Source organism: Salvelinus sp. IW2-2015, unplaced genomic scaffold (genome assembly GCF_002910315.2).
Source record: "Salvelinus sp. IW2-2015 unplaced genomic scaffold, ASM291031v2 Un_scaffold1047, whole genome shotgun sequence".
Classification (NCBI taxonomy): Eukaryota; Metazoa; Chordata; class Actinopteri; order Salmoniformes; family Salmonidae; genus Salvelinus; species Salvelinus sp. IW2-2015.
The window spans coordinates 57,839-69,835 of NW_019942702.1; the positions used below are offsets into that span (position 1 = coordinate 57,839).

At 45.7% G+C, this 11,997-nt stretch overlaps 1 protein-coding gene across 1 annotated transcript in view; it reads left to right on the forward strand.

Annotated features, from left to right (window-relative positions):
- Positions 1-7,667, forward strand: part of LOC112069557 (serine hydroxymethyltransferase, mitochondrial-like) — a 30,393-nt gene extending 22,726 nt beyond the window's left edge. Inside the window, 11 exon segments of the mRNA XM_070438587.1 lie at positions 252-393; positions 395-426; positions 1,260-1,341; positions 3,148-3,175; positions 3,178-3,263; positions 4,604-4,743; positions 5,093-5,255; positions 5,387-5,486; positions 5,628-5,783; positions 6,564-6,671; positions 7,093-7,667. Of these exon segments, the coding sequence (XP_070294688.1) occupies positions 252-393; positions 395-426; positions 1,260-1,341; positions 3,148-3,175; positions 3,178-3,263; positions 4,604-4,743; positions 5,093-5,255; positions 5,387-5,486; positions 5,628-5,783; positions 6,564-6,671; positions 7,093-7,220 (1,165 nt within the window). The 3' untranslated portion in view covers positions 7,221-7,667.
- The last annotated feature ends 4,330 nt before the right edge of the window (positions 7,668-11,997 follow it).

Genomic DNA, 11,997 nt, shown 5'->3' on the forward strand with positions numbered 1-11,997 from the left:
CAGAGACAGTGTAACCTCTCCTTGCCTTAGGTATATGGTGGAGCAGTGAGACGTGTTACGTCCTCTCCTTAGTACTATGTTGGAGCAAGTGACGTGTTAAACCCTCTCCTCTTCTCTAGGTAATTATGGCTGGAGCAGTAGACAAGTGTTAAACCTTCTCCCTCCTCTAGGTACTATGGTGGAGCAGCTGAAGTGTTAACGCTCTCCTCTTCTCTAGGGTACTATTGGTGAGTCTTGAGGTGTGATTGGAGCCAGGATAGAGTTGTTGTGCAGAAGAGAGCTGGAGACTTTGACCTGGACCCTGCCCTGATGGGGGGTGAATCGTCCAGGCCCTACTCTGGCTCTGCCGCCAAGTTCGCTGCTTACACTCGGCGTCCTCAACCTCACGACCGCAGTCATGGGCCTGGACCTGGCCTGAGGTTGGAAGTTATGTAGCCGTCTGCCTCAGTCTCTGTCCATTCGAGGTTCTTGTCTCCTTTTTGCCTTTCTCCGGTCGGCCTCTTATACTCTGCCTCAGTCTCTGTCCTATTCAGTTTCTAGTCTCGTGCCTCTAATCTCTGTCCTATCTCTGGCCTTCTCGGTTCAGTTTCTGCCTATTCAGTTCATCTGCTCTATTCGAGTTTTCTCTGCCTATTCAGTTCTCTGCGCTTCAGTTCTCTGCTATTCAGTTTTCTGCCTATTCAGTCTCTCTTTCGTTGCCTATTCAGTTTCTCTGCCTATTCAGTCTTCTGTCTCCTCTCTGGGTGGCTCTATATCTGCCTCAGTCTGCTTTCTTAGATTTCTTTCCCTCAACATTCAGACTACCAGTCACTTCGTCTCTACTTCTCCTTTTCACTCTAGCTTTTTCTTTTGTTGCCTTGTAATTTGAACATATATTGGGAGGGGTTCTCTGCCTATTCAGTTCTCTGCCTATTCAGTTCTCTGCCTATTCAGTTCTCTGTCTCCTCTCTGGGTCGGCCTCTATCTCTGCCTCAGTCTCTATCTAGATTTCTTTCCCTCACCAATTCAGACTACCAGTCCTTCGCTCTCTACTTTCCTTATTCACTCTACCTTTTCTTTTGTTGCCTTGTTAATTTGAACATATATTGAGGAAAAATATGAAATATGTTATGTTTATTGTAAGTAACTTACAATAATGGTGCTATACAGTAATCTTACCAAGCAGGCTGACTAAATCACTGTAGATAAGAACGTCTGCTAAATATCCTAAGTGTATATTGAATAACACAAATATTGTCGTTGTTGTTGTCCTTCTGCAGTCTGACCCATGGTTACATGTCTGACACCAAGAGGATATCTGCTACCTCCATCTATTTTGAGTCCATGCCCTACAAGCTCAATGTAAGCAGAGCCACACTCCACTCCTTCCCGCTCCCTCTCTCCTCGTCTCCTTCTCAAAACCCATTGGAGGAGAAGGTCTGAGGGGAGGGACTTTTGATTTTCTCCTCCAATGGGTTTGAGAAGGAGGAATCAAGGAAAGACCGGTTCGGAGCTTTAATGTAACCGTTTAACCCGGTCCGGTGTCCACACCCTCTTAACTAGACAACTTGCCATCTTCACTTGTCTCCTAGTGGGGAACATTCTTGTCCTTACCTCTCCTTATCTGTAGTGGCAGTAGCTAATACTACTATAAACGCTACTCATCACTAATGCAATGGGAATGAAATGGAAAAGTTACAATAAATAGTCATATCTATCCTTCTATGCACTGTTAGTGATCTGTGTTACTGGTCGATACTGGCCAGCGATGTAGCGATTTATCCATTTCTGTTATTTTCCTGTTCTCTGTTAGCCTGTGTAGGGTTCAGGTGATCAATATAGTCCTGTAGTAGTCGTGTGTGTGTTCCATTTATTGAATTGTAAATGTAGTTCCTAAATTGACTGCCTGTGTGGGTGTGTTTCTCTGTCCGTGTGTGTTGTGGTAATGTGATCAATGCTATGGTGTGTAGGCTTGGACGGTATCCAAATTGTCATACCTTCATATCAACCTTGTGCCATATAGGGTTATTCGGTAATACCGGCGCTGAACACAAGGAGCGCTGTTTTCAAACCTCACAGGATACTCTTTAATCTGAACTTTAGCAATGCTGAAAAGTACATGTAAAATACCATACAGAATGCTAACGAGCGCGTTGCTAACATTTTGTACGGGTTCTGACCTGAACTATACACGTAACTAAAAAATCCTACAGTTTGTTGCACGCACAAAACAAATATTAGCCACCAAGGCTCTTGATCCAGGAGGGGATTCTCCGCTGTTACCAAGCTTGATTTTGGAAGAAGCTAACCACGTAGCAAGATGGCTAACTAGCTACTAAATTAGCAAACCAAATGCTCAACTGCGGAGCTTTTGGCACCTTTTTACACATTTGAACTTATTAGTTATAAGATATCTAGCTGACCAACACTTTGTTGTAAAGCTTTGGGGTTGAGGGATAGAAAGAAAACCACAATTGAATGGACCCCTATGGAGAAACATATCCTGTATAGGACTTCCTGTCTTATTCCTATTTCTCTCACTGTTGTTGATGTGACGCATCAGTTTCCTCTTAACAGGTGTATGTCTCTCCCTTTCTCTATCTCTCTCTCTCTCTCTCTCTCTCTCTCTCTCTCTCTCTCTACCCTCTCTTCCTCTCTCTCTCTCTCTCTCTCTCTCTCTCTCTCTCTCTCTCTCTCTCTCTCTCTCCTCCTGACCATCTCTCTCCTCTCTATCCCTCTCTCTCTCTCCCTTTCTCCTCTCGACCATCTCTCTTCTCTCTCTCCTCTCCTTCTCTCCCTCTTCCTCCGCTTTCTCTCTCTCCCTTCTCCTCTCCTCTCTTCTCTCGCGCTCTCTCGCTCTCTCGCTCTCTACTCTCTCCTATCCCCTCTCTCTCTCTCTCGTACTCTCTCTCTCCCTTTTCTCCTCCGCTTCTCTCATCCCTCTCTCTCTCTCTCGTACTCTCTCTCTCTCCCTTTTCTCCTCTCGCTTTCTCTCTATCTCCTATCCCTCTCTCTCTCTCGTACTCTCTCTCTCTCCCTTTCTCCCTCGCTTTCTCTCCTATCCCTCTCCCTCCTCTCTCTCGTTCTCTCTCTCTCCCTTTCTCCTCTCGCTTCTCTCTATCCCTCTCCCTCTCTCTCTCTCTACTCTCTCTCTCTCCCTTTCTCCAGCCTGCCACAGGGCTCATTGACTATGACCAGCTGAGATGACTGCCCGTCTCTTCGCGCCCAAGTTGATCATTGCAGCACCAGCGCCTACGCTCGCCTCATGACTACCCCATCAAAAGGTACAGACTCTTCTCCCGCCTGTCTGTGGACTACCTCCCTATCTCGCTCTCCTTGTCTTCCTGCTGACTACCTCCCTCTATCTCGCTCTCCTTCGTCTGTCTGTGACTACCTCCCTCTATCTCGCTCTCCTTCGTCTGTCTGTGACTACCTCCCTCTCTCGCTCTCCTTCTCTTCCCGCTGCACTAGCTCCACTGTGTCTGAAGGTACTTCTATTTGTCCTTAAGGCTACAGTACAGTAGCTACATTCTGCTTTTTAAGGCTGTTACTCATATGGCACCCTATTCCCTATATAGTGCACTTCTTTTGACCAATCTCTATGGGCCCTGGTCTAAAGTAGTGCACTATGTAGGGAATAGGGTGCCATTTGGGACGTACTCTAACTCTCCAATATGGCTGCCACTGACCTGATTCTATATCTGATGTAGTCAGGGGGCTCCCGAGGGGCCCTGCGCCCCAAGATACTGCATCTCAGTGCTAGAGGCGTCACTACAGACCCTGGTTCGATTCCAGGCATTATCACAACCGGGCGTGATTGGGAGTCCCATAGGGCGGTGCACAATTGGCCCAGCGTCGCTAGAGGTTTGGCCGGGGTAGGCCGGCATTGTAATTAAGTTCTTAACTGACTTGCCTAGTTAAATAAAGGTTAAGTAATAAAATAAAGGGGGAGAGAATGATTTAATGAGACCTCCTATAGCGTCTGTATTACTGACTTTGCCTAGCAACCATTTACATGTTAGCTGACTTTTTGGTGCTTCATTAGGAAGAGTTGACGGGGGAGAGGCAACGCATCATTAAAGATGGCATTCTGTAGCTTTTCTTGTTTAGAAAGCCCGTACTGGAGAGTCACACTTTTGTCATGAAAAGTGTGTAGCCTTATCAAATCTCAAATTCAGCATATCCTTGTTTCAATGCATGTTATGTGGTGCTGGGAATAAAAAGCCCCAATCCTTAGTTCAAGTAAGCCTTGTCCCGGCCAGAACGGCCCGCAGGGGACAGAGGAACGGCCCGCAGGGGCCTGTGTCCGAAATCATGTACTGTTTTTAGTAAGAAAAATATGCAGTAAACAACAAATATCAACATACTACTTATCCATACTGACATGGCATGCTATAATGCGCAGTCTTGCTTGTTCACCTCATTTGTTCATTTTAGTAGAGCCGGACTCGTATTCTGATTATCAACTGTTGTCACATACGTGTGAAAAGACCGTTCTCTTCTTCAATAGTGTGTAGTGAATTATACTAGATGAGAAGCCAAAATGAGTGACTTCCTGGCATTTGAGGCATTATCAATTTTCAAAATTTCACATACTATAAAATGTTCTGTTTTCCCCATCCAGTTGTGTACGGAGGTGAAAGCCTACCTGCTGGCTGACATGGCCCACATCAGTGGTCTGGTAGCTGCGAAGGCTGTCCCCTCGCCCTTCAAGTACGCTGATATGGTCACGTCCACAACGCACAAGTCCCTCCGAGGAGCCAGGTATGTAACGTGGCTGTGTATGCTGACATGGTCTCCTCCACAACGCACCGGTCCCTTGAGGAGCCACGTACAGGCTTGTGAGGGTGGGATTAGCGGAGAGGACATTGTGTTTGAACATTATTGTACATGTAGTTCATTGTAGTTTATTTAATGAATTAAAGCAACATCTGGAAAGTAGAGCAGCAACATGTTTGTGAACAAAAAGAAAGGGTCTATATCCCCAATTCTCCACACTTATCCCGAAGTGTGCACTTATTTAGCAACAGTCTGTTTGTCCATGAAGGTGTTGAGTTGCAAATGTCTTAACCTGAACTCCAGGCTGACCTGTCTGACTCTCTCTCCCCTCCAGGGCTGGTCTGATCTTCTACCGTAAGGGCGTGCGTTCTGTGGACAAGAAGGGGAGGGAGGTCCAATATGACCTGGAGGACCGGGTCAACTTCGCTGTGTTCCCCTCTCTGCAGGGGGGACCCCACAACCATGCCATCGCTGGGGTGGCCGTCGCACTCAAACAGGTACCACGTCTTTCTGTCTCTCCATGAATCCATGAAAGTCCACACCCAGTCTCTGTGGCTGTGTCCCCATTCTTCACTCTTCTCCTAAAGTGTGAACTGACTCACACGTTTCCCTCTCTTGTTATGTCTAGGCCCAGACGCCGATGTTCAGAGAGTACATTGGCCAGGTGATGCGTAACTCCAAGGCCATGGCTGAGGCCCTACTGAGCAAAGGATACACGCTGGTGTCAGGTACTACTTTACTATGTGTTTTCTAACTAGTTACCTGCTGACTGTTTTATCTCAAGTGCTATCTCGTCAAAAAAGTGGAGAGCACTCACTTAAACAAAGAAATGGTATGCTTCATAAAAATGTCTTTTGTTTCCTCCTCAGGGGGGACGGAGAACCATCTGGTGCTGGTGGACCTGAGGCCTAAGGGCATCGATGGAGCCAGAGCAGAGAGAGTTCTGGAGCTGGTGTCCATCACAGCCAACAAGAACACCTGCCCTGGGGACAAGAGTGCCCTGGCGCCTGGGGGCCTCAGGCTAGGTGGGTGTCACACTGTCTGGACCACTTGGCCCAGAATATAACACCTGAGTGAGTGTGTATGTGATGTATAGGCTGGAACCCTGTTTTACCACGTATGGAACACCACAGGCTGGAACCCTGTTTTACCACGTATGGAACCCTGTTTTACCACGTATGGAACACCACCCAGGCTGAGAACCCTGTTTACCACGTATGGAACACCACAGGCAGGAACCCTGTTTTACCACGTATGGAACACCACAGGCTGGAAAACCCTGTTTTACACGTATGGAACACCACAGGCTGGAACCCTGTTTACACAGTATGGAACACCACAGGCTGGAACCCTGTTTTACCATGTATGGAACACCACAGGCTGGAACCCTGTTTTACCACGTATGGAACATCACAGGCAGGAACCCCGTTTTACCACGTATGGAACCCTGTTTTACCGCGTATGGAACACCACAGGCAGGAACCCCGTTTTACCATTCAGAACACAATGGCTACATTGTGTGTATGCTCTTTTGTATACATTGTGACCAGAAAGATGATTGTAATGTTTTGAACTATTAATTTAATTTACTTTATTTATTCATCACTCCTAAAATAACCAAATGCTGTTTTGATGTTTGTCAGGAGGTAAAAAAGAGACGCAAGAATCAATCCCTGTGGAACGCCACATTTTCTTATTAGAATCAAATCTATCCTACGTTAACCTTGAATTACCATGCATGTAACACCTGAGCTTTCTGTGTCCCTGGTTATCACTGACACGCTCCTCCTATTCCTAACTCCCAGGTGCCCCGGCGCTGACCTCCAGACAGTTCAAGGAGACAGACTTTGTCCAGGTGGTGGAGTTCATGGATGAAGGCTTTAAGATCGCCCTGGACGTCAAGAAGAAGACTGGTGAGTTCCTCTTCCTCACCAGCTGTGTGTACTCCATCAGTTCACCTAATCAGTCTCCCCCCTGTCTTGCCTTTTTCTGCGTCCCAAATGCCAAGCTATTACCTTCGTAGCGCACTACTTTTGACCGGAGCCTTATTCGCCCTGGTGCCATTTGGGACTAAGTCCATGTGTTTGTACATTCTGATGGTGGCCGTGATGCCCGAAACTTTGTTTTAAATCTAAAGTCAGGGTATTTTTCTTGTCACAGTTCTTCCATCTCCTGTAACAATCTGGAAGAAGTGCCAGTTAAATTCGTTAGCTAACCCAAAGAGATGGCGACGTCTAACAGAGTGACTGAGTCGAGAAAACGCAAGCCATTGGTGTTAAAATACAGGAAGTGACACAAAAGCTGAAAACATCTGCTCTACTGTCTTCTCTCCAGGGAAACTTGCAGACTTTAAGAACTTCTTGTTGGAGGATCCAGAGACAGTCGCCCGCATGGCAGAGCTGAGGAAACGAGTGGAGGCCTTCGCACGTCCCTTCCCCATGCCCGGCTTCGAGGATCACTAGGCCCTCCACACACACACACACACAGAGAGAGAGCAGGGAGAGTCAGTCGAGTATTTCCGTTCCAATATCCAACACTAGCATACTACTTAGAATGAAGCAGCAATGTATTTGGAGGTGAATTTTAAGTGGTAGGCAATTATGGACATTGGAACTTGGTGGTGGTCAGGGATTGGATTCAGGACTGGCGGAACCTCGCAGACTTATCCAAACAGATGGTAAACTTGGTTATTCCTTTGACATCATCCGTTGACCTCTGACCTAACGCTTCTAACCCCTTTTGTATGTTTACACAAAAAAAATCCTTATTTTCTAAGTGTTATTTTCTGCACGGTTTTAAGGTTGTAGTGTAGAAGAAAGAGCTCAACGTCAGACCCTGAGAGAAATGTCATCTAATCTTAAACTGTCACCACCAAAGGTAGTGACTTGGATAACATTATTAGAAGCACAGAGTCTTAAACTATAACTGAACACATTGTCTTAATTTACCAACTTGTAGACTAGATGTTCATGATGGAGATTTGATAATACACATCTGTCGTACTACCCTATACTGTTGTAAGTGTGTGTGTGTAACCAACTCCATTCAAACTCATCTGAAGTAACCCTGGGCCACAAATTCTAGTTGAAATCGTTCAAATATTTGTATTGTTTGCTCTAGCTTGCCTAGAGTGCCAGATAGGTTAGTTTTAGGTTTGTGATGATTCTATTGTTCCATTATGTCAGGCAAGCTCAATCAAGCACAGATAAAGTATATGTAATAATCTATTTTTTAACTTGAACCCAAGTCTGATCTGAAGTCAAGGGGTCCCAAGCCAGAGGTCGGGGTTGACTGGTGAACTGAACCGTTCTCCTGTTAAACCTTATACAGATATTAGACCAGAGCTTCATTGTCCTTATACAGACCAGAGCTTCACTGTCCTTATACAGATATCAGACCAGAGCTTCATTGTCCTTATACAGACCAGAGCTTCACTGTCCTTATACAGATATCAGACCAGAGCTTCACTGTCCTTATACAGATATCAGACCAGAGCTTCACTGTCCTTATACAAATATCAGACCAGAGCGACACAATCAAATGTATTTATAAAGCCCTTCTTACATCAGCTGATATCTCAAAGTGCGGAGAAATACTCCAGATATAACAGACTGACCCTAGCCTCCCAACACAAACTACTGCAGCATTGAGACAGGAGGGGTCGGGAGACACTGTGGCCCCATCCTATGATACCCCCGGACAGGGCTAAACAGGCAGGATATAACCCCACCCACTTCGCCAAAGCACAGCCCCCACACCACTAGAGGGATATCTTCAACCACCAACTTACCATCCTGAGACAAGGCCGAGTATAGCCCACAAAGATGTCCGCCATGGCACAACCCAAGGGGGGTGCGTTAACCCACCCAACGTATCCTTATACAGATATCAGACTAGAGCTTCACTTCATACGTACCCTTTTCACACGATCATACCAACCTCATCCAAACTGTGCTGGCTCTGAAGGCTTTTCACATGGTCCTTTCCAGCATGGTTCTAGCAACGATGGTGGATGCGTAACCAGGCCAGCGCGGTAGTGTATGATCCAACAACCTGCTGCATATATTGTTACAGACTGATAATGGTCCAAAATGACAATACAATAAACAGTCGTTTCATGGCAGTGCTGGCTTTCAAAGTGTTGACCAAGAAGAAAGGATTTTGTATGTATTTTAACTTAACAGAATTAAAGAATTCTTTACTTTCCAACACTGGTTAAAAAAAATACCTAAAAGGTTTTTAATGCTTATGTTGCTGATTTTGGGTAGAGGTGATCATGTTGATTTAGCTGAGGACCCCTCCTATGTAGAGACCACAGTGTGAGAGGATGGCTTGAGTTCCGTTTATTTCACAGTATTCTTTTTGTTGGCTGATTTCCCAAATGACTTCACAAAATGGAGGGTGTGTTTATCACTGCATCAGTGAGCCGGTGAGAATTCCTCCATTTTGAGGAGTCGAGTGGATGGTCTGTACAGAACCACTCGCATCCAAACAAGGAGGGATATCACATCCAGTATTAATAACGAAGAGACTGACTGCACAGTGAACAGTAACTACCAGGGGCTGTGTGTACATGTATCAACCGTCTCCGGAGTATAAGTGCTGATCTAGGATCGGGTCCACACTGTCCATGGAATCTTATTCATTGTAATCTAAAAGGCTAATCTGATCCTAGATCAGCGCTCCTACTCCGAGAACCTTTATGAATACGGGCCCAGACATATCTAGATAAGATAGACCTCATTACCTGACTCTGGTACCTGTCATTTCCAGAGCTATGTGACAACCTGCTATTTAATGGCACTACCTTAAAGCCCATTCTGATTATCTTTCCAGCATGCTGATATGCTGCCAAAAGTAATGTTTCATGTCTGCACAGTTAAAAAAAAGAATTTGCAAAGACATTTTAGATTAAAGCTTAATACTAATAAATATATGCAGTAATTAATATCTGTACTGTAACCTGTCATTTGTCTTCTCTGAATAACTGTAAACGTGTTTTGTGTGTGTTGTGTGCAGCTCTCATGTTCAAACCCTTTCCAGAATGTACACATGGTCTAGTATGATGGCTGCAGCAGGTCGCGGTCTACTTTAACACCTATGTAGTGAACCCACTGTAGCAGCTTACTAAGTGGTACAGTCTGTCACTGTAGCAGCTTACTAAGTGGTATTGTCTGTCACTAGCAGCTTACTAAGTGGTACTGTCTGTCACTCTGTAGCAGCTTACTAAGTGGGTACTGTCTGTCACTCTGTAGCAGCTTACTAAGTGGTACTGTCTGTCACTCTGTAGCAGCTTACTAAGTGGGTACTGTCTGTCACTCTGTAGCAGCTTACTAAGTGGTACTGTCTGTCACTCTGTAGCAGCTTGTGTAGAACAGCAGCACCTGTAAACCCTCACTGCCTTCAGCTCTGTCTGCTAGCTATTGTCATTACTAACACAGCCCCTCTCATCACCGCTCCCCTCTCTGCTGACTTGACAATAAATCACCGCTGTTTAATGAGGGGGGATAAATGACAGTGTTGCCAATTAATTGGATTCATGTATTTAGAGCAGCGTTGTCATAATTAAACGTTGCGTAAAATGAGACGGCGTTAACGTCAGTGAAAGAGAGGATGGAACGACAACAACCGCCTGTGAATCGCTCGCCCGGATTGAATGCCGTTTTGAAGTCATATTTAAACAACCCTGCGCTTATGCAGTAATTATCTCCCAAAAAAACGAAGTGGTGTGTTCGTTGCTTGTGTAATAGCTGTCCGTCACCGCTAGAGTGGGTGTGGGTGAGTCGATGTGGGGGTGTGGGTGAGTGGGTCACACACTGGAGAGAGCAAGGAAATATTCAGCTCATCAATTCGCTGACAGCCCCAGCTGAGAGATGCTTGCTGTACTTCAGCACCTCTCACACAACTGGCAGAGGTGTGTGTGTGTGTGTGTGAGATCCACATCCCCAACACACAATCTCGGTAAACAGATTTTCACACCCAACCTCTGGTTGCAACCAACAACTCCTGAAAACCGTTTTCACCTCTTGTCACGAAACACCCCTCCCTCCCCACCACCTAACTCCCACCCGCCACCCTGCCTGCGATGTGAAGGGATACTGTATAGCAGAAGTGCCATGGCAGCAGAAATCTGTTTCCTGTTTTTCTCATTGATCTATTGCCATCCATCCAGTGACTCCAACATGCTTGTGGAACGTTTAGGGAGAAATAATCAGGAGAACTCTCATATATATCTGCAAGTTTGAACAGAATAATTTAACCACATTGTGACTGCAGTGGAGTCCAGTATCCATTTAGAGCAGTAGGCTACAGGACCAGGAGAGACGGGGCCTTAGTCATAACTGCTTAATTAGGGCCTTACTAGGGAACATTCTGGGTTTGGTGTGTAGTCTGGTCAGTCCAGTTATAGTGAGTAATGCCCACTAACTGCCACCACCTGAGTAGTAGGGAGATGAAAGCATCTGCTTGATAGTATAAATTTACATGTGTTATGAAAAGGAGACTTATCTCTGCTAGATAAGTGTATATACACCTTCCCTGGCCATATCCTGTCTCTTCCTGTCCTATCCTGTCTCCCATTCCTTCCCCTCCCTTTTCCTGGCGTCTTCTCGCCTCCTCCTTCCCCTCCCACCCTTTCCTTGGCCTTTTCTCACCTCCTCTTTGCTCTCCCTCACTTCGTACTAACCAACAACACTGTTATAGTACCTATTAACTACTTGTCTCTCACATTAAAATGAATCTTTATCTAAAAATAGACCTATCCCATATTTCTATCCCTTTCTCTCTGGCTGCCCAGGGCAGGAGAGCATGGCGTTCGGGACTGTTGTTGATATCACACGTTTGGAAAAAGGTAAACCGAGAGGAGACTAGTGCAGATTGAAAAAAAAGTGTGTTCAAATGTGAACGGTTGTCTCAAAATCATGTTAGCTAATGGAACCGAGGAAAGTTAAACATATCCCTAAACATGCTATTCAGGCCTTTTCCCTAAACGTTAGCTTTTGGAATTAGATCTGGGTTGTGCAACACTCAGACAGGCTGAGACTTCACACCAGGTCATTATCACTGTCTCACACACACCGTGCCATACACAGGAGAGGCTACAGCAGGACACCACACTAAAGTGGGCAATATTTTATCCAGGACCCCCTGCCATGTATTCTCTCCTGAGCCTGGTCTTCTCTGCTGGGCTTTTTCTGTTATAAACTCTGAGGAGCTGGAATGGACTGTATTCTATCATGA